This window comes from Microcaecilia unicolor, chromosome 2, assembly GCF_901765095.1.
Source record: "Microcaecilia unicolor chromosome 2, aMicUni1.1, whole genome shotgun sequence".
Lineage (NCBI taxonomy): Eukaryota > Metazoa > Chordata > Amphibia > Gymnophiona > Siphonopidae > Microcaecilia > Microcaecilia unicolor.
This window is the reverse complement of record NC_044032.1, coordinates 565,593,901-565,614,306: the sequence shown is the minus strand read 5'-3', so window position 1 is coordinate 565,614,306 and position 20,406 is coordinate 565,593,901. Positions and strand designations below refer to the sequence as shown.

Below are 20,406 nucleotides of genomic sequence, written 5' to 3'. Positions count from 1 at the left end.
TTTTCACATGATCTGTCATGTTTAAAATATGCATAGGCACCATCGGCAGTCCGCTCTCCACTCCCCCCTCACCCGCAACCTGGCTATGCTACTGTGCCCATGTAGTACTTGGGAACATTATATGGATGACTTTGAAGGTAATGTGTCATGGACACGGAGCCAATGTAGTTTTTTCAGGTTGTAGGAAACACTTTCCTTGCTCTGAAAATTAATCGCGCTGCTATGTTTTGTATGTGTTGGAGATTTGTTAGTTGTTTATTTAGTCTAGTGTATAAGGAGTTGCAGTAGTCCAGGTTAGATATGATTAATGTTTGAACCAGCACGGAAAAGTGCGATGTTATCAGCCTTGGCAGTCGCATGCAAAAGAAGGATTTTTTCCAGACTAGATTGATCTGGGAATTGAAGAATAGTAAAGAGTCAAGGATGATTCTTAGGACTGTTGATTCTTTGTCTACTGTTAGGTTTATACCATTGAGTAGGATAATCCTGGGAGGAATGTCTATTTGGGAGAGGGAGAACCCAAAGTAGTTTTGTCTTGTTCTGGTTTAGTTGGAGCATATGTTCCTTGGCCCAGTTGTGGATTTTGTGTATAGCAGCATGGATTCTGTCAATTTTCTCTAGTGTGGATCCTATAGGCATCAACATTAGGATGCCAGCCGCATAAGAGAGGTGCTAGTCTTCTTTTAGGCAGTTGCTGGAAAGGGAATCCATGAATAAGTTAAATAACAGAGGAGATGGGGGGGGGGGGGGGGGGGGGGGACTCTTACTCCAGTTGTAGTTGCCAAGCTTTTGGACAGTACTCCGTTTTTCCAAACTGTAAGAGCGATCTAGCAGGAAGTCTGAGAACCAATTTAGTAATGAACCTGAAATTCCTAGGTTGCTAAGTTTGGATATAAGCAACCCGTGGCCTACAGAGTCAATGCTGCTAAGATGACATATTAAAGTAGGACAGTTTGTTCTCTTTTGGCCAGATGATCTTTAACTTTGCTAGTTAGTATCAGTAGTAAGGGTTTGATGCTGTGTTGGGATCTGAATCCGAATTGTGTGGGGTAATAGTAGGAATGCTTTGTGATGTGTTTGCGAAGTTGTTGGTGAATGAGTCTCCAGTAGTTTAGTTAGTAGGGGGATCCCAGCTATGGGTCTAAAGTTAGATGCAGATGTTAAGTCTGAGTTGGGGGGCTTTGGGAATGGGAGTAAGAATGATGTGGCCATCTCCTTTGGGAGTATCCCAATAGCTAGTAGATTGTTTAGAAATATCACAAGCCATGAGCGTATTTGTGCAGGCAGGTTGGCAAATAAGGTAGATTGACAAGTATCTAGAATGCAGAGTTGGGACAATAGTTTGGGGAGTAGATCTTGAAGGTTGGTGGCTGTAATGGGATCAAAGGAGTCCCATAACAGGTCTGTTGAAATATTAGTAGTCGAGGAATATTGTCTATTGTGTGTGGTAGTAAAGTTTTGCCGGATCTTCAGGATTTGTGTGTGGAAGAAGTTCGCCAATTCTTGCATATTTGGTTGGGCATTGATAGAAGATTTGTCTGGATATAGAAGAGAGAGAAGATTGTTTACCAATGAGAAGAGCTGCTTTGGATCCGGTGGCTCAGAGCCAATTATCAAGGAATAGTTTTTTTTTTTTTTTTTTTTTTTTGCTTGGCACAGTGAAGTTTGTAGGATCTGAAAGATTCTTTCTTTCCATCTGGATTTGGTGGAAGAGTTGCGTGTTTTCCTCCAGGCTCTTTCTAAATTTCTGCAGGATCATTTTAGGCTTTTTTGGGAGGTCAGTGTAACGGGTTGGGTTTAGTAGTTCTAACCCTTCGGAGTTTCTCAAGAGCCAACAGTGTTCAGGCATTCTTTGGTGATTGAGTCCCATTCTGCCTTCATTGCTTGGGGGTGGCTCGGTTGTATGTGGATTTTGTCTTTGACTAGATGGCAGAACTTGGTGGTGTCAGTTTTTATGAAGGGTCTCCCATGTTTAGTATTGTTTGGAGTCATATAGGTATGAAAATCCCTTTTAAATGGGGTGGGTATTAGATATGATGGCCTTTATGCCCATTGGGAAAAAAAACACAATTTAATTCTGTGTTGGAATTAATGAGGGTCTATTTAAAATTGTTGCTGATGTCATTTCCATGAGTTGTCCTCATTGTAAATTTTACAATATGGCACTGGAATAAAATGAACTATTTTTTTTGTGAACAATTAATGTATTGAACAATTGCCAGAGAACTTATAGGGTTGAAAATATCATTGATCACTCAGATATGAAAAACGCCCTTAAAGCTGGGGGTAAAAAAAAAAAGCTACGTTCTAGCAGTTGGTGAATAAAATAGGCAGACTGGATGGACTAGACATTGATCTATTGTACGTAGGTGGAAATAAAATGGCATACTAAGCTTGTGCCCTTGTGTGTTAGTGGATTGCTAGTTTTGACCCTAGATATTTAAGATTTGGAAATGACTTATTGAGCCTTATGTCAGTTTTTGCATATTCTCTTGTAAACTTAGATGGTAGGCATAATAGTGACCTGCCATCATCCAGATCTAGGGTGCTAATGCAGAATTGGTCCTCCTCCCCTTTCCCAAACTACTAATGGTTTCCTTATTCTTTACCATGACACCCCCACCCCCAAAACTTCAGCAGCCAAACACATCAATATGTAAGTAATACCTAAATTCTTAAAATTGACAAATCCAGTGGACACACAAATCACTAAACATAAAACAAATACCAAACAGGATTGTGCATTATGACACAAGCCAGATAGCTGAGTGAGAAGTTCTTAAGGTTTGTTGGTTTATAGTTCCTTTGGGAAAAGTATATATATATATTTTTTAAAGGAGGGATAATTTATAATAGGAATGATTTTCTTTAAAGCAAAAGCATCGCAAATGGTCCCCTTCCCTTCTTGTACATAATTGATGTAGTATTTAAACCCGCAGAGAATTTTGCTACTTTCAGGGGCATTTTTATCTCCTAAAATAATTTTTTGCAGCATAAATCATTGAAGCACTGTTGACAATGGCCTTTTTTTAACATTAGGGTACTTGAGGTGTTTGTAGTGTTGTCTGCAGGTTTGTTTAATTTTATAAAGTTCGGCAGCACAGAGAAATATTGCACAATACCATTATATTTATTTGCAGGCCATTTCCTTTGTCAGCAGGCACCTCCTGACCTTGGTTTAAATAATTTTAGCCTTTTCAATGTCAATTACATTAGCAGAACAATGGCATAACTTGCAGTGTGTGGTGGGAGCGAAGGGTTCTGGGAAACTTGGATGGGTTGCTTGGTAACTTTTTTGCTTCTACAATGTGAAGTTGTCACACTGATTGGAGAGTAATTATAGAAATAACAAAAATCTAGAAACCAAAGGAGTCGCTTCAGACTAATTCGCCTTAGGTTAATTCCAGTTACCTAGTTACAATGACTCTTACCTCAGATAAAATACAGGTTGCTATTGCTTTTTGCCTTTATTGTGGATCCCCATCGATAATAAAATCTTGCTTTCAGCTTGCATATTAATTATACTACAATAATGCTTAGGACCTGGCACTTATCTTCAGAATGTTAGCTTCAGAAGTTGGTTTAGAATTTGACAGTTAGGCTGGCAGAGAGAGGATACTGGTCCTTGCCCATGAAGTTGTATGGTATGTCTGCAGTTTTGGGTTAAATCCCTTTTACTGTGGGTATAAATGTTGAATGCATCAACAGGTTTTTTTTTTGTTTTTACTATGTTTAAACATTTTTAATAGGGAGGTAAAAGCCTCAACAGACTCTGCATAAGCCAACAAGCTTTAATACACTGGAGTTCTTAGTCATTGGCGTATTTCAATAATGCAATATATGTTAAAGAACAAACACCTAACTTAAGTTGCTGATTGTCTTCAGGAGCTGGCCAAGGCCGACAATGGCCAAAGTTTCGACCCTCTGTGTCAGGGTCTGTAGAACATTTGCTAAAAAATAAAAACTAAAAAAGCAAGTTCCCAGTGTTTTTTTTTTCTCAATACCCACATATCTGAACTCCACCTATGTGGCTGTTAATTTTTATTTATTCTTGTATCTTACAATTATCCAAAAACAAGTTTTGGTTCAATGTGGCTTACATTTAACAGTTATTAGAGATTACATTGAGTCAATTGTATTTACAAGATAGTACTGTAATATCAGGCAGAGTCCTGAATTGGTCTACAGCTTTCTTTCTCATAGATCCTACTTGGTTAAGATGAAGGGTGAACTTTCAGATGGGTGGCTGCCCAGTTGTGGGGTGCCTTAGGGCTTCCCACTGTCACCTCTTCTATTTAATATGTTAACATCTGTAGGATATTCACTGGAAAAGCTTGGTTACCAAGCTTATATATATATATGCTAATGACGTTACGATACTGTTGCCAGTTTGATCTAAACTAGTGGATTTATTACCAGAAGTTACAAGATGTATGTCTTTTATTGGTACTTGGATGGGTAAGAATTTTTTGCAGCTTGATAAGGAAAAGACCTAATTTCTGCTGATTGGGAAAGATGTTGAGGTTGATTTCACACTTATAGTGAATAATACAACATATGCATTAGAAAGATCAATTAAGATTTTGAGGGTTATTGATTGTAAGATGACCATAATGGACCAAATACATCATTTGACAGTTGTTTTTGAGTAATGCAGAAATTGAGAAGAATTAGAAAATATATTAATAGTAAACATTTTCTATTGGTAGTTCAGTCTTTCATTTTGAGTAAATTAGTTTATTTGGGGGTGTCTAAAAAATCTTTTAAAATAGTTGCAAACTATACAAAATTCTACCATTGTTTGGTCTTCTCTAAGTTTCTTCATATTACTCCATTTTATGTAAAGACTCATTGGCTTCCAGTTGAGGGTCAGATTATGTTTAAATTAGTATAGCTTTCAAAATACTATATGGAGCTATACCGGGTTATACAATGACATTGATATTCAGGCCAGTATATGAGAGAATGCGTCTTATACAACATTCTAATTTTTAACATTTCCTAGCCCTAAAGGTGTTCGATATTTCAGACAACCTTTTATGTATCAAGCAGCAGCTTTTTGGTCACTCCTTCCCATAGTAACATAGTAGATGACGGCAGAAAAAGACCTGCACGGTCCATCCAGTCTGCCCAAGATAAACTCATGTTTATACCTTACCTTGATTTGTACCTGTCTTTCTCAGGGCACAGACCGTATAAGTCTGCCAAGCAGTTTTTCCTGCATCCCAACCACCTGTCCCACCTTCCATCACCGGCTCTGGCACAAGTGTCAGCTAACTGCTGTTTTATCAAGGGAATTCTCTAGCTGGGTGGGACCAGGACCAAAGAATTTCCAATTGAATTAACCTTTAAAATTGTCTAAGAATATAACTTTTTAATCTAAATATTCCCAATAATTACAGCTGTGTAAAATGTTACTTTTGAGTCTCAAATGAATTCAATGCTGTTTTAACAGCCTCTCCTCTCTCTTCCTATCAATCAGAGCTTGGCAGGACAAGATAGAAAGAAAGAAAAGGTTTCACAGGGCTAATTAATTAATTAAGCAATAAGCATTAAATTTAAGAGAAGAATCAGGTATCTCACCTCTAGCCTGAAAGTTGAGAAGTTTGGACTTTATTTTATTCCCAATAGGATCAAAGCCTTGTCTAGTTTTTCTGTCTAAGAAGATGCTTAAAACCTATGTTTTTAGGAAATGTCTTAAATACAGTGCATTAGTTATAATTTTGTTAATTTAATGTATGCTTCTAGATGTCTGGTCTAGTTCTCTTATTGTTATCCGCTTTGAACTACATTTGGTAATAGCTGACTATAAGTTCTGTAACTGTTTTAAACTGTGCTTGTTCTGTATGTGGTTTAGCTTTCAATCAGAGCTTCTGTTGGAAGAAATTTTATAAAGCTACTCCAGCATTAATTCAATTACATTGGTTGTGAGTACAGGTCAGGATTCAGTTTGAATTGAACTGTCTAGTACAGCAATCCCCAATCCTGATCCTGGAAGCACCACAGCCACTCAGGTTTTCAGGATATCCACAATGAAAATTCATAAGAGATTTACATGCACTGCCTCCATTCATATAAAAATCTCATGAATATTAGTTGTGGATATCCTGAAAACCTCCACGACTGGCTGGGGTGCTTCCAGGATCAGGTTTGGGAACCATTGGACTAATACCGTGTTTCCCCGAAATAGGACATCCCCTGAAAATAAGACCTAGTAGAGGTCTTGCTGCAATTGTAAAATATAAGGCCTCCCCCAAAAGTAAGACCTAGCAACGTTTTTTTTTTTCTTTTAAAGCAGGGCTGCCGAGAGCCGGACAAGGTCGGCCGCCCCCCCCTCCACCTGCCCTCCGTCGCTCCCAGAAGTTGGAACTAACCTTAAAAGCCTCCTTTCACCAAGTTCGCAGCAGCAGGGCAGGCCACTCCTTCCTTCCGTGTCTCGCCCTCGCCTGACGTAACGTAATGTCTGCGAGGGCGGGGCATGGAAGGAAGGAGAGGTCTGCCCTGCTGCTGCTTGCGAGTGCGAACTTGGTGAAAGGACTACTACTATTTAGCATTTCTGTAGCGCTACAAGGCGTACGCAGCGCTGCACAAACATAGAAGAAAGTCCCTGCTCAAAGAGCTTACAATCTAATAAAAAATAAAGTAAGCAAATCAAATTAATTGTGTACAGGAAGGAGGAGAGTAGGTGGAGGCGAGTGGTTACGAGTCAAAAGCAATGTTAAAGAGGTGGGCTTTCATTCTAGACTTAAAGGTGGCCAAGGATGGGGCAAGACGTAGGGGCTCAGGAAGTTTATTCCAGGCGTAGGGTGCAGCGAGACAGAAGGCGCGAAGTCTGGAGTTGGCAGTAGTGGAGAAGGGAACGGATAAGAAGGATTTATCCATGGAGCGGAGTGCACGGGAAGGGGTGTAGGGAAGGACGAGTGTGGAGAGATACTGGGGAGCAGCAGAGTGAGTACATTTATAGGTTAATAGAAGAAGTTTGAACAGGATGCGAAAACGGATAGGGAGCAAGTGAAGCGACTTGAGGAGAGGGGTAGTATGAGTAAAGCGACCCTGGCGGAAGACAAGACGGGCAGCAGAGTTTTGAACCGACTGGAGAGGGGAGAGGTGACTAAGTGGGAGGCCAGCAAAAAGCAGATTGCAGTAGTCTAAACGAGAGGTGACAAGGGTGTGGATGAGGGTTTTGGTAGAGTGCTCTGAAAGAAAGGGTTGGATTTTACGGATGTTGTAAAGAAAGAAACGACAGGTCTTGGCAATCTGCTGGATATGAGCAGAGAAGGAGAGAGAAGAGTTAAAGATGACCCCAAGGTTTCGAGCTGAGGAGACAGGGAGAATGAGAGAGCCATCAACAGAAATAGAAAACGGGGGGAGTGGGGAGGTGGGTTTGGGGGGAAAAATGAGGCGTTTAAGGTTCCAACGGGGGGGGGGGGGGGGGGGGGGGGGTGGCCTTGTCCGGCTCTCAGAGGCCCTGCTTTAAAAGAAAAAAAACTTTGCTAGGTCTTCTGGTGAAAGGAGGCGTTTAAGGTTAGTTCGAACTTCCGGGAGCGACGGAGGGGGGGCCCGGCGACCTCGGGTGGGGGGGGGGGGGGCGACCGATGTTTCCCTGAAAAATAAGACATCCCCTGAAAATAAGACCTACCGTGTCTTGGGGGAGCAAAAATTAATATAAGACAGTCTTATTTTGGGGGAAACACGGTATATACAATTATTGATGGTACAAGCCCAGAAAATTGGCTTGTTCTTTCCCTGGCAATTACAGGTCTAGAGCAGGAGAATCTCAATATACTTTCCATCAGTGTCCGGGGTTCGCTATAAAAAACAAACAGAACAGGGTCAAGCTGTTTAGATCATGAGTTGTGAACCATGACTTATTTCTTCAAGAAATTTTTAGAAACTTAATTATATTTTGTCAATATTTTGTTTAGACACAAGTATTTTATTCTCTTTTTTACTGTTTAAATTGTGATCTGCTTTGAGCCTCTGTTGGGAATTGGTGGAATACAAATGGCATATTACATTGCATTACACTTTACAGAGCTACTGGCAAGGAGGATAGCTCTTAACAGCTCCACTGTTGTTTGTATTGTTTATCTGATAGTGCCAGAAAAGGCAATAATGAGTTGCTTGTTTGCTGATCCAAAATGGAGATATCTGCCTCAGAAGAGGGTATAACAGATTATCTCTAGGGACCCCTAGTGCTTATGGGTAAGCAGTAGGGTTAAGATACATCTTAAGCTAGTGCATGAAAGCACAAAGACTTGAATAAGACTGGAGGGAAAGGGTCACCTAGCATTCAACCTATAAGCATAAAGATTACAAGACCCTTGCATGTTGCTACTTTTGCTCTAAACACAGTTCAAAAGAGCATAATGTAAAAATGCAAACACTGTATACAGAACAGTTAGGCCCTGATTCTCTCCATTGGGAAATGTTTCAGATCCCATGGTACATCAAAATAAGTATAAAATATTCCTCCAGACCTGGGTACCAGTCACTCAGAACTTCTGGGGGCCTATTTATCAAAGATTTTCCCATATTTTGTGTTTGTAGGGAAAATGCTGTATCCCTGAGTGGGTGAAGGAACCAAGGAGCAGTGGTAGTCTGCTTAACTCGGTGGATTATCGACAGTGTTTATGAAATAGAGATTAGATCTGCAGTTATTTACTTTAGAGTGGATGGGTTTTGAGTCCAGGCAAACTGCTGTACTTCAGGCCATTTAACTAATGATGAAATAGATTAATAGGGGTGTTTCTACATAGTAAGGTAGAGTTAACCAGAATCAGTTACTGAATGAGATGGTCAAATGCTTCATGATGGAGAGGTGTAATTAGCTTGACTTCCCATGAGAACTATGTGTATGCTAACTCTGAAACTATTGTTTTATATACAGATATTCTTCAGTGTGATTACTTTTTACCTAGTAGAGTGATGACTTAATTTATTGCCTTTAATAATATGAATAAGTTAAGAATGATAGTACTTTCTGAGGCCCCTGGTGACTTGTAAAAGTGAAAAAGATGGGTAACGTGTAGATAAATCAGAACTGGCTTTGGGGAGGGGGCAAAATTGGGCAGAGGTTGGTAGGACAATTGCTTAGGACTTTGGTGCAATCAAGAAGCCCCTTTGACAAAGCATTGTTTGACCCAGCCAACGGCATACCTCTAGTGCTTAGTTACTCTCCTGAGACCCAGTGTCTAACACTGGGCCTGTGTGGAAGTTGTATAGAAAAAATTGTTGCAGGTATAAGCTGTGGCTTTATGAATGTAGGAGAGCAATGTACTGTAACCAGCCATTCAGAATGGTGTTCAGAATAGTCTGTGCATAGTGTTATGGTTTGATACTATCAAATAATATATGAAATAGCAAAAGACCACTTGGAGTTCATTTTCTTTTGTTATATCCTTTTGTTTCTATCTAGAGTGACAAAACCATATCTGCTGGACTGCAGTGAGATTAATTATATACAGGTTGCCTAGGCTGTGAAGGCGCATACATTGTCCTTATTTTATGAAGGCAACATATGCCTATATAAAATAGAGACAAAATGCCTTTTATAAAATAGATTCCTGGAAAGTAGGTATAAATGATGTACCTAAGTTTTGTACTGATACACAAGTAGGTCATTGCATATGTGTCTTTCTCTCAGCTTTGCCCAGCCTCCACCCCTAGGAATTTTATAAGTGCATCACCATGAACAATGTTAGAAGTACATATTTCTGTGGGTAAAGGTTTTTTAAATGCAGAAAATGATCATAAATTACCTTCAACTTCAAAAGTAAATTTCCAGGTGTATCGAACATTTCTGGTCTTATGTCACACATTGCAGCACTAAAGTTCCACACATATGCCTACTGTTTAACTGTATAGTTTCAATTAAGTATTTCCTAAATTTTGTAGGGACAGATCGCAGTTCGCCCAAAGGAAGGCTTACTATTAAAGTAGCCCCTGCTGCTTTGACAAGATCATTGCCGAGAAAAGCACCACTGAAACAGCCAGTCCTTGACAGAACTCCGAGTGTGTCTTCAGTATGTAGCACCCAGAGTGAACGAAGTGCCTTCAGCAGTAAATGTAAGTAGTAATGTAAAATGGAGTCATTTTTCAAACCCTGGCTTCTTAAAATTTGGTGTTTAAAGGATTATGCTTTGCTTCTGTGACTCCAAAATGTGCAATGTTGAAAACAATGAGTCACAATTATTTGTGGACTGCATTCTGTAGCATGCTCTTAAAATTGGTTGTCACTTGGTAGGATGAGAATTAGCACATGTGAATGTACTGGTTTGTTTTCATGTGTTAATATGTGTTCTACCTTGAGGCATATCCACTGGAATGGTGGTGGGCCAGGTTACATGGCCTTAAGCAGCTGAGAAGCCCTAACTAGGCCTGATAACCCACAAGTGGGCTTATGGATGAGAACCTGCAATTTATGGTACAACAGTCAAATTGAATGTGGCACATAGGATGGTTGAATAATGGATAAAATGGTTTGTAAAATGAAGTTTGTCTTTCTATAAGGTTGTGAAACTGGTATGCTATTATTAAGATGTTTTTGTGAAAGAGAAAAATAAGATGTTTACGAAGACGGAAGTGTCAAAATCATTTGCAATAACTGAAATAGATATTTTGGTATCAAGAAAAACATGTTTATAAGAACGGAAATGTTTTGAAATAGCTAGAACCGGAAAAGAGATGGTACAGATGGTACAGATGTACACCTGCCGGAAAAGGAAAAAAATTGTTCAGAGGTTGTGAAATAAAGGCTTCTGTCATTGACTTGTATTAAGATCTCGGCCTATAAAAGGGATGAGAGTTGGCAGATACAGGACACAGTTTTCTCCAACTTCTCTAAGGGCGAAGCTCTGTGTAATTGGAACTACAACCTGTCTGATGAATGTACCAACTTGAAGACTTGTCTTTGGGTAAGAATAAAAGATTATTTTTCTTCTACAAGTATGTTTGTCTTCATTTCTATCTATTCTTTACTTGTCATGTATTATACAAACTAAGACACATACAAATGACACTCACGCCCCCTGCACAATTTTGTATTGAACTTTAATAGAATATATGTGGGAACATAAATGGCCAAAGATCTCCTTAGACCCTATTAGACAGAAAGCTGTGGTCATGGGAATAAGGTTAGAACTGAGCCTTCTGATGCCTCCTCAACGCCAATTCCCTTGGGGAGGGATACCACTGAAACTCAGGGAGGCGTTCAAGCAGACTGTGGAGGCGCAAACCCTCTCTACGTCTCCCTGGAAATGGGTTTCCCCGGGTCGTAGAGAGCGGCATTAAAACACATGCTCTACCAGAAAGCATGTGCATTGTATTACAAACAGAAAAATGATGGTAAAGACCACATGGACTATCAAGGCTGCCCTCCATATACTAAACTGTACAATCCCATCCTCTCTGTTAGAGATCCTCTGTACTTGCCCTATTATTTCTTGAAATAGGATTTCATCCTTTGAGTTGTATTTTCATAGCACTTAGATTTTGAATTACGTAGTAATCTGTGGAACTTAGTAAGGCTAAGTGCTTTACCCCTCCCCACCCCAACTTGTTCAAGAGCTTCCTGTGGATTTATATCTTGGAGGTATTAGTTGATCATGCCTCTCTTCCAAAGTATAAATACTTAAATCTTTGTCTCTTCTCAATATGCTTTATGATGAAGACAAACAACCATTTTAGTAGCCATCCTCTGGACAGACTACTTAACTTTGTACTGCACAATTCAAATTGTTTACTTTTAAACAAAAAAAAACTGTATAAAAATGGTGAGTGGACTGTCCAGTTTTGCTATTGCTTAGCTGGACTCTAGAAAACACAAAAGCACATTGGAGCTAAATAGCCATAAATTTTAACACATTGAAATAGGTATCCATAGAGCTGTCATATGATTCTCATTCTTAGCTAGACCATATTCAAAAATGGGCAGTGTGCATGTTTGGGGGGTGGGTGTACGGGGGCAGCAATATTAAAATATTTGCTTACATGGTATCTGTGCTCATATCTACAGGGGTCATAGGCTGTTTCAGATCTCTTCTAATGTTTGACCTTCAGTAATCATTTTGCAAAAGAAGTTCTACGTAGGTAGACACATACTAGAACCCCTGTCTCAGGAGAAACCTCTATCAAAGACCAAAACAATTGAATAAATCAATTCTGTATGCTAGAATTCGACTTGAAGGAGAAGTTCAGCAAATGACATTTTGAGAAGTGGGAGAATGTTGAAATGATTCATGTCATTGTGCTGGGAATGTTGGATATAGGAAATTGCTGGCTAAGGATAAATCGGGTTTTTTGTGCTATGGATTAAACCGCGCCACCTCAGTTGTGGTGTGTGGTGGGGTATGCACATGGTCAAATGTTTTCTAATTTGAGCTTGTATCTTTCGTCAGCTATCACCTGCTTCCTGAAAGTTTAGTAGGGACAGCATCGACACCCATTGGGTAAAAATATTAGTAAAACCAAGCTCCACAAGCAATTGATCATTAAATGTTCGATACCAGTGTTACCGAAAATTCAGTGTACCTTGTCAGGTTACTTAACTGGATATGACATTTTGTAATTTGAGTGGTTTCAATACGTGCTATTTTACAGAACATAAAAGCAAATAGATCTCATCTTCATGGAACAAAAGAATTTGAGTTTCTGCAGGAGTAATAACTGTTCAGATGCAGACTAGAAGATTTTGGCCTCAAGATGAAATGTCTACCAAAAATTATAGGAATAATTGGAAGAGACGGCTGAGGGGAGACATGATAGAGGTATATAAAATAATGAGTGGAATGGAACAGGTGGATGTGAAGCGTCTGTTCACGCTTTCCAAAAATACTAGGACTAGGGGGCATGCGATGAAACTACAGTGTAGTAAATTTAAAACAAATCGGAGAAAATGTTTCTTCACCCAACGCGTAATTAAACTTTGGAATTCGTTGCCGGAGAACGTGGTGAAGGCGGTTAGCTTGGCAGAGTTTAAAAAGGGGTTAGACTGTTTCCTAAAGAACAAGTCCATAAACCACTACTAAATGGACTTGGGAAAAATCCACAATTCCAGGAATAACATGTATAGAATGTTTGTACGTTTGGAAAGCTCGCCAGGTACCCTTGGCCTGGATTGGCTGCTGTCGATGGACCCTTGGTCTTTTCCCAGTGTGGCATTACTTATGTACTTATGTAGCTGGAAAGCCATCAAATGTGTATACATGTGATGCTGAATTTCCCTGTGCAAAACTATCAAAAGAAGAAAGTGGCTAATTCAAATTCTGTGGGAGCCTGGCTTTAACAAGTACTGCAAGAACTTAGTAGAGAAAAGTACTCTGTCCATGATAAAACTAGCAGAATGCAGCAACAGCAAACAAAATGCATTACACAAATACTTTTATACCATTTGGAAATGGTAGTGAAATAATTTCAACTGATACATCCTACTAGAAGAAATAATGGATGCATTGACCAAAGAGCTTGAATAAATTGGTTCTGTTTGCTAGAATTTGGACTCATTAAAGAGGATAATTTCTACAAATGACATTCAGAAAAGTGGGGCAAAGTTGAAGATGATTTATCTTTGTGCTGGGAATGTTTTGCCCATTGTAACCATAGCTGGAAGACTTGCTGGCTCTGTTGCTCTAAGTTGAGCAGGAGTACTCTGCCTACAGTTCTGCCAGTGTTAGGTGCTGTTTCACTATCACATATTCAATAGTGAAGGACTGATAAGCTCTGTAGGACTCCAAGGAACCTTCAAAGGCTAGTACGCTAAATCAGGCATAGACGTTATTCAAAAATACTATCTTGGAAGCCCAGACCAGATGCATTCCACGTATTTGCGAAGGTGGTAAGAAGAGAAAACGGCAAGCATGGTTAAAAGGTGAAAGAGGCCATTACAGCCAAAAGATTGTCCTTCAAAGAATGGCAAAAAAGACCCAAATAAAGAAAAGAAGAAGCTACGTAAACACTGGCAAGTCAGATGCAAAGCATTAATAAAGAAGGCTAAAAGAGAATATGAAAAGAAACTTGCCACAGAGGCTAAAACTCACAGTAACAACTTTTTCAGGTACATCGGAAGCAGAAAGCCTGCGACAGTTAGATCACGAAGGGGCGAAAGGGGTGCTCACAGAAGACAAGGCCATAGAGGAGAAACTGAATGAATTCCTTGCTTCTCTTTTTATGGAAGAAGATGTAAGAGATCTGCTTGTACCGGATTTGGTTTTCAAGGGTAATGCTGCAGAGGAACTGAAAGATCTCAGTGAACCTGGAAGATGTACTGAGCCAAATTTACAAATTAAAGAGTAGTAAATCGCTTGGACCAGATAGCATACATCCAAGGGTACTCAAAGAACTCAAGCATGAAATTGCTGATCTGCTGTTAGTAATATGTAACCTGTTGTTAAAATTGTCTGTAGTACCTGAAGATTGAAGGGTGGCCAATGTGACGCTGATTTTTAAAAAGGGTTCTAGGGGTGATCTGGGAAATTACACACCAGTAAGCCTGATGTCGATGCCGGGCAAAATAGTGGAAACTATTATAAAGAATAAATTACAGAACATGTAGACAAACATGGTTTAATGGGACGGAGTCAGCATGGGTTCACCCGAGGGAAGTCTTGCCTCAGCAATTTGCTTCATTTCTTTAAAGGTGTGAATAAACGTGGATAAAGGTGAGCCGGTTGATGTAGTGTATCTAGAGTTTGTCAGCTTTTGATGAAGTTCCTCATGAGAGACTACTGAGAAAATTAGAGTTATGGGATAGGAGGCAAGATTCTGCTGTGGTGGATTAGGAATTTTTTTTAATTACATTTGTACCCCGTGCTTTCCCACTCATGGCAGGCTCAATGCGGCTTACATATTGTATACAGGTACTTATTTGTACCTGGGGCAATGGAGGGTTAAGTGACTTGCCCAGAGTCACAAGGAGCTGCCTGTGCCTGAAGTGGGAATCTAACTCAGTTCTTCAGTTCAATTGGTTATTGGACAGAAAACAGAGGGTAGGGTTAAATGGTCATTTCTCTCAATGGAGGAGGGTGAACAGTGGAGTGCTGCAGGGATCTATACTGGGACCAGTACTATTTAACATTTATAAATGATATGGAAATCGGAACGACGAGTGAGGTGATCAAATTTGCAGATGATACAAAACTATTCAAGGTTGTTAAAACATGTACAGATTGTGAAATATTGCAGGAAGACTTTAGGAAATTGGGAGACTGGGCGTCCAAATGGCAGATGAAATTTAATGTGGACAAATGCAAGGTGATGCACATTGGAAAGAATAATCCGAATCGTAGTTACTTAATGATAGGGTCCACCTTGGGGGTCAATGCTCAAGAAAAAGATCTGTGTGTCATTGTAGATAATACACTGAAATCTTCTGCTCGGTGTGTGGCAGTGGCCAAAAAAACAAATAGGATGCTAGGAATTAGTAGGAAAGGGACGGTGAATAAGACCGAAAACACTATAATGCCTTTGTATCACTCCATGGTGTGTCTGCATCCTGAGTATTGCGTTCAGTTCTGGTTGCCGTATCTCAAAAAAGATATAGCGGAATTAGAAAAGGTTCAAAGAAGAGCGACCAAATGATAAAGGGGATGGAACTCCTCTCGTATGAGGAAAGGCTAAAGAGGTTAGGGCTCTTCAGCTTGGAAAATCTGATGAGGGGAGATGAGGTCTACAAAATCCTGAGTGGTGTAGAATGAGTAGAAAATCGATTTTTTTTTTTTTTTTTACTCATTCCAAAAGTACAAAGACTAGGGTACACTTGAAGTTACATGGAAATATTTTTAAAACAGGAGGAAATATTTTTTTCACTCAACGACTAGTTAAGCTCTGGAACTCTTTGCTGGAGGATGTGGTAACAGCGGTTAGTGTATCTGGGTTTAAAAAAGGCTTGGACAAATTCCTGGAGGAAAAGTCCATAATCTGCTATTGAGGCAGACATGGGAAGCAACTGCTGTCCCTGGGATTTGTAGTATGGAGTTTTGCCACAATTTGGGTTTCTGCCAGGTACTTGTGATCTGGCATTGCCACTGTTTGGAAAACAGGATACTGGGCTAGATGGACCAGTGGTCTGACCCAGTATGGCTACTCTTATGCTATGTTCTTATGTACTTCTCTAGTGATTTGAAAACACAGCATTGAAGCACCACCCACCACTGGCAGTAATGCAGTTCGAGGACTCCCACTCGGCTTACAGGGAACAGTGTTTGCTGGCAGCACCTCTTGTTTTGTCTATGTCCGATATTAAAGCTGGGAGATGCACATTATCGGGTCCCCACCAGGGGGTCAGGAACCACACGGAGAAAGCAGCGGCGACTTGCTCATTTCTTGGATTGGTTCTCCATCGACTCAGCTGCAAGCTTGCCCCTTCAGGGGTGCTACATTTTGAAAACTGGGAGGGTTGAAACAGGTTTTTCCTCTTTAGTGCATTGGCCTGAGACTTTTACCCTAGAATCCATATGGCAGGCTACTTCAGATTTGGGAGAAGCATTAATGTCTCAATAGTTTAAAGCAGGAGGTACAGGTCTTGGGTGTTAGTTTCTAAGACTACACAGGATATTTGGCAGGTTGATAAGGTGGAATTAGAAGGAAGATTAGGGAACCTTTCTGGCCAGATGGTGCTGATGAAAATGTTTTGTTCTAAAGTGGAAATACTGCGAAAATGTTTCTAGGAGCTGTAATCTTAATTTGGTTAATTTTGCTTGATCTCCAACTATCTCCTAAGAATATCTAATAGAAATGTTAAAAGTTCCCGAAGTATTTCTCTCAACAAAATACTTTTATTGTGTTCCATCTGTTAAATGTATGCAGGGGAAAGATCGTTTGGATAATTTGGTGCCGTGTTTAGTAAGTCATGCTGTTGGCGTGCTAACTTTTTAGCACATGCTAATGATACCCATTGTATTCCTATGGGTGTTTCTATTGTTGGTGCATGCTAATTTTTAGCACACGCTAAAAAGTTTACACAGCTTAGTAAACAGGGCCCCAAGTCTTTAAATCTAAGTGCTATGTTGGAATCATCTAATTTGGCGTCAGCTGAGCTAGCTACTTTGGTGATAACCTTGGTATTGTTAGCTAATGAGCATTGGCACCCAAGATGCTTTTTAGGTATAAAAATAAAGGCTGATGTTTCTAAAGAAACCCAAAAAAGAATGAAGCATTTCCTATTGATGCAGTCTGGTGCTCAACAGTTGAGAGTTTTTTTTGTTTTTGTTTTTGTTTTATTTCTGAACTTCCTTGTAAATATTTTATAAAACATTCTGTTGTGTTAAAGCAGCTAGATTGTCGGCTTTTGTATGCAGTAGGGTTACTTTGGAGGGACAGATTAGGACATCTTTTCCAGAAATTAAGGTTGAATCCTTTGGAGGTTAAACTGAGTACCTAGACCAATTACGTGCCTGCTTATTGTCTTTATTGTATATTTTTTATTTCACTGTGACTATCAACTTGAATCTCACCATAAATTATATATATTTGTAAACCACTCAATTCTGCGAGTCTTCTTAGGCGGTGTATCAAGTTTAATAAACTATAAAGTATAAGTAAAGTATAAATTATATTAGGATATGTTTTTTTCTCATAATATGTTCAACCTTAGTCTTATTTTCTCTGACTTTGTTGTAGAAGGGTTCACTTGTTATAAAGGTAATGCATAAATTAAAAAAAAAAGGAAATTGTTGGCTTGTTTGGCTTAAGGTATTTCTAACTTAACAAACTGTAGTTGAAACACAACATTTACTGGGATGGTTTTAATTTTAATGTATATTGTAGGGCGAAAATTGACGATGACTTAGAGAAATCCTGAAGACTGACAACTGAAAAGTTTTCTCCATTTTGCATGATTGGTGTTAACCTTTGGATGCAGTTTGACAGATAATATATGGAAGAATGAATGAAATGATTCTGATGAATACAGCTGGAGACTAGAGGAAGGAGGATGGGGCTTGTGGAGAAGGTGGGGTCATGAGAAACTATTTGAATGCATCACTATTTCATAAGTATTGTTTGTCAGCTTACAGATGTTGATTGAATGTCATTTGTCTGAGGAAGGAGAGAATCCCCTTGGAAGAACAAAGCCAGGGTGTTCAGAGAAGCAGAGTACAGATGAGGATAATGTGTGGTGTGATATCAATAGTTTTTTCAGTGTGTACATAAATATGGCTTTGCAGATTTCCAAATGAAAAAAAGGAACTAGAAGTGTATTCATTCTGGACTACAGTGTATCTCATTGTAAAATTATTTGTGAACAAGTTTCAGTAAGTGCTTTACAGATTAGGTAATTTTACTTTTGTCGTATCTATTTTTCTTTTATGTAGTACAGCATTTTCAAGCAATGATGCCTTTTCATAGAGGAAAACTTCAGCAATTGCATTAGGTTTGACATCTTTATGCCTTTTTTTCAGGTTTTTTTTTTTTCAGCTAGTCTGCTGGGATGCATTGACAAACTGTTGGCTCTTTTTGGTAGTGGAATCTGTGAAATATCTTCCAAAAAACCTCCTCTTCCCCCTGCTGTTTCCTTTGTTCTTTGGAGCCCCGACAGCCATGTTGTCGACCCTCAGTTCAGTGTTACTATCTGAAATTCCTGAGAAGGCTGTAAAGGCTTTTTGGTATTTCTCCTCCCTCTTTAACAAAGGAGGTGCTTTATATCTTCATGCCATGATTATTTCCATTGCAACAAAGCTTTTTCTTGTGCAGATGAATTTTTCAGATTAAACTTCTCAAACACAAATACTTATTTTCCTGCTCAAATCCCTAGCTGGTTTTAATCTGTGCAGTGCCTGGAAGCTTACAATTTTTTTCCATTTTAATTCAGTGAGAGCTAGCAGAAGGAGTAATGAGAAGGAACATGGCAGCAGCCTTTTATGCTTTAAGCTTGCTTTGATCCCTTTAAATGACTGTACCAGGAGGATTCCGCAGTTGTACAGAAACTGATTTTTTTTATCATCTTTTCATCAATTCTACCCTAATGCCACCGACTGATTCAGAGAGGCACTATGATTTCACCTTGCTGACTGTACTACTGGTTGGATCTTACAGCTTCTGTATAATTCCTTTGTTGGCTACAATTTCTGGGAAAAGAAGTAGGTCATTACTTATTTAAAAGATTTATATTTAATAAGTGCTTGGTAAACTGAGTTTTTTGAATTTGTTAAATTTGAGTTTGCATATAGCATGTTTGAAAAATATAGTTGATTTTTATATGTTGCTTTAATGCTGCAGTGCTGTGGGTTAAAAGTGATGTGCTTCCAACATTCACCTTTAGATACAACAGAGAAAACTGTATATACATGTAATGCATGTCATGTAGGGATTGTTATTCATACAGTTGTGATTTTCACATGTCCCTGGTAGTTGAATTAAAAACTTTAGGCTTGTCAAGCTCTGTTGTAGAAAAATAGCACTGTGCTAGACAGGTTCTGTTTTCAGTGGTATTTCCATAATGTATTTGATAGCATTGTATGTAATTCCAGAGGCAAAAGGATGGCAGCTATAGATAGTAAACATGAAAAGGATATGTACATGAGATTGTAAATGAAATATTTTGCATCTTTATCCTGCAGTTTAAATGGCTCGAAGTTGAGGTTTGGGTTGTCAGGCCAGCTGATGAGTCCCCCCCCCCCCCCCCCCCCCTGCTATCCTAAAAGCCATCTATACAATACTTTGTTAAACTGTTGTGATCGCTTTAGTACTAAACACTGTTTCCCTTTTTCTCTTCCTATCCTTTAACTCCTTGTGCCTTATTTTGACTTTGTAGGAGCTATCAAAGATGAATGGAACAGGTACTTAAACAGCAAGTTTATATAGAGGCATATTTTCAAAGCACTTTGGGAGGCTAAGTTCCATAGGTTTCTATGGAACTTTGGGAGGCTAAGTGCTTTGAAAATGAGCCTGATAATGTCCTAGTTTAAAATACAGGCTTTTCCCCACTTCAGGTATTTGCAAATCACATTAAATTTGACATGGGTGGTAATGTCATCAGGTTGATGTGTCTTCAGTTACACTCATTAAAGCAGGTACTATGCTGAAACGTGCCCTAGATGGCAGCCTGATTGCAGAGATGGGCTAGATAAGCACAGAATATCTAATCCTTTTGAGTTCAGTAATTAAAAATTATATTAGGGCAGTCTGAGACACTAGTTAAAAGAAATCCACCCAATCCATTTTAATTTTTTTTTTACAGTAAAGCACAGGTCCATGTTTACTGTATTTGGCTTTTTTTTTTTTTTTTTTTTTTTTTTGCCAGCTCAGCACATGATTTGTATCAGTGTACCTAAATGAAAACATCATACCTGTTCCTGCTTAAGGTAGAGCTGGGGATATTTTTTGATTAAAGAAATGAAATAGTGGAAGTACTGTACTAGTTTGCTTAAAGATTTGACTAGACCATGTTGAGACCACAATAACTGTAGGTCT

The 20,406-nt window shown here is 39.2% G+C and overlaps 1 protein-coding gene across 7 annotated transcripts in view; it reads left to right on the top strand.

The window, feature by feature from the left end:
• The window catches only part of MTUS1 (microtubule associated scaffold protein 1), a 361,304-nt gene that overhangs the window by 166,116 nt on the left and 174,782 nt on the right, over positions 1–20,406 (top strand). For 6 of the 7 annotated variants that reach the window (XM_030191459.1, XM_030191460.1, XM_030191456.1 and 3 more), the window contains exon 4: positions 9,898–10,068. In XM_030191459.1, the coding sequence (XP_030047319.1) occupies positions 9,898–10,068 (171 nt within the window). Of the gene's footprint in view, positions 1–9,897; positions 10,069–18,868; positions 19,074–20,406 lie in introns of those variants that run through there. The other variant, XM_030191461.1, reaches the window with a different exon arrangement.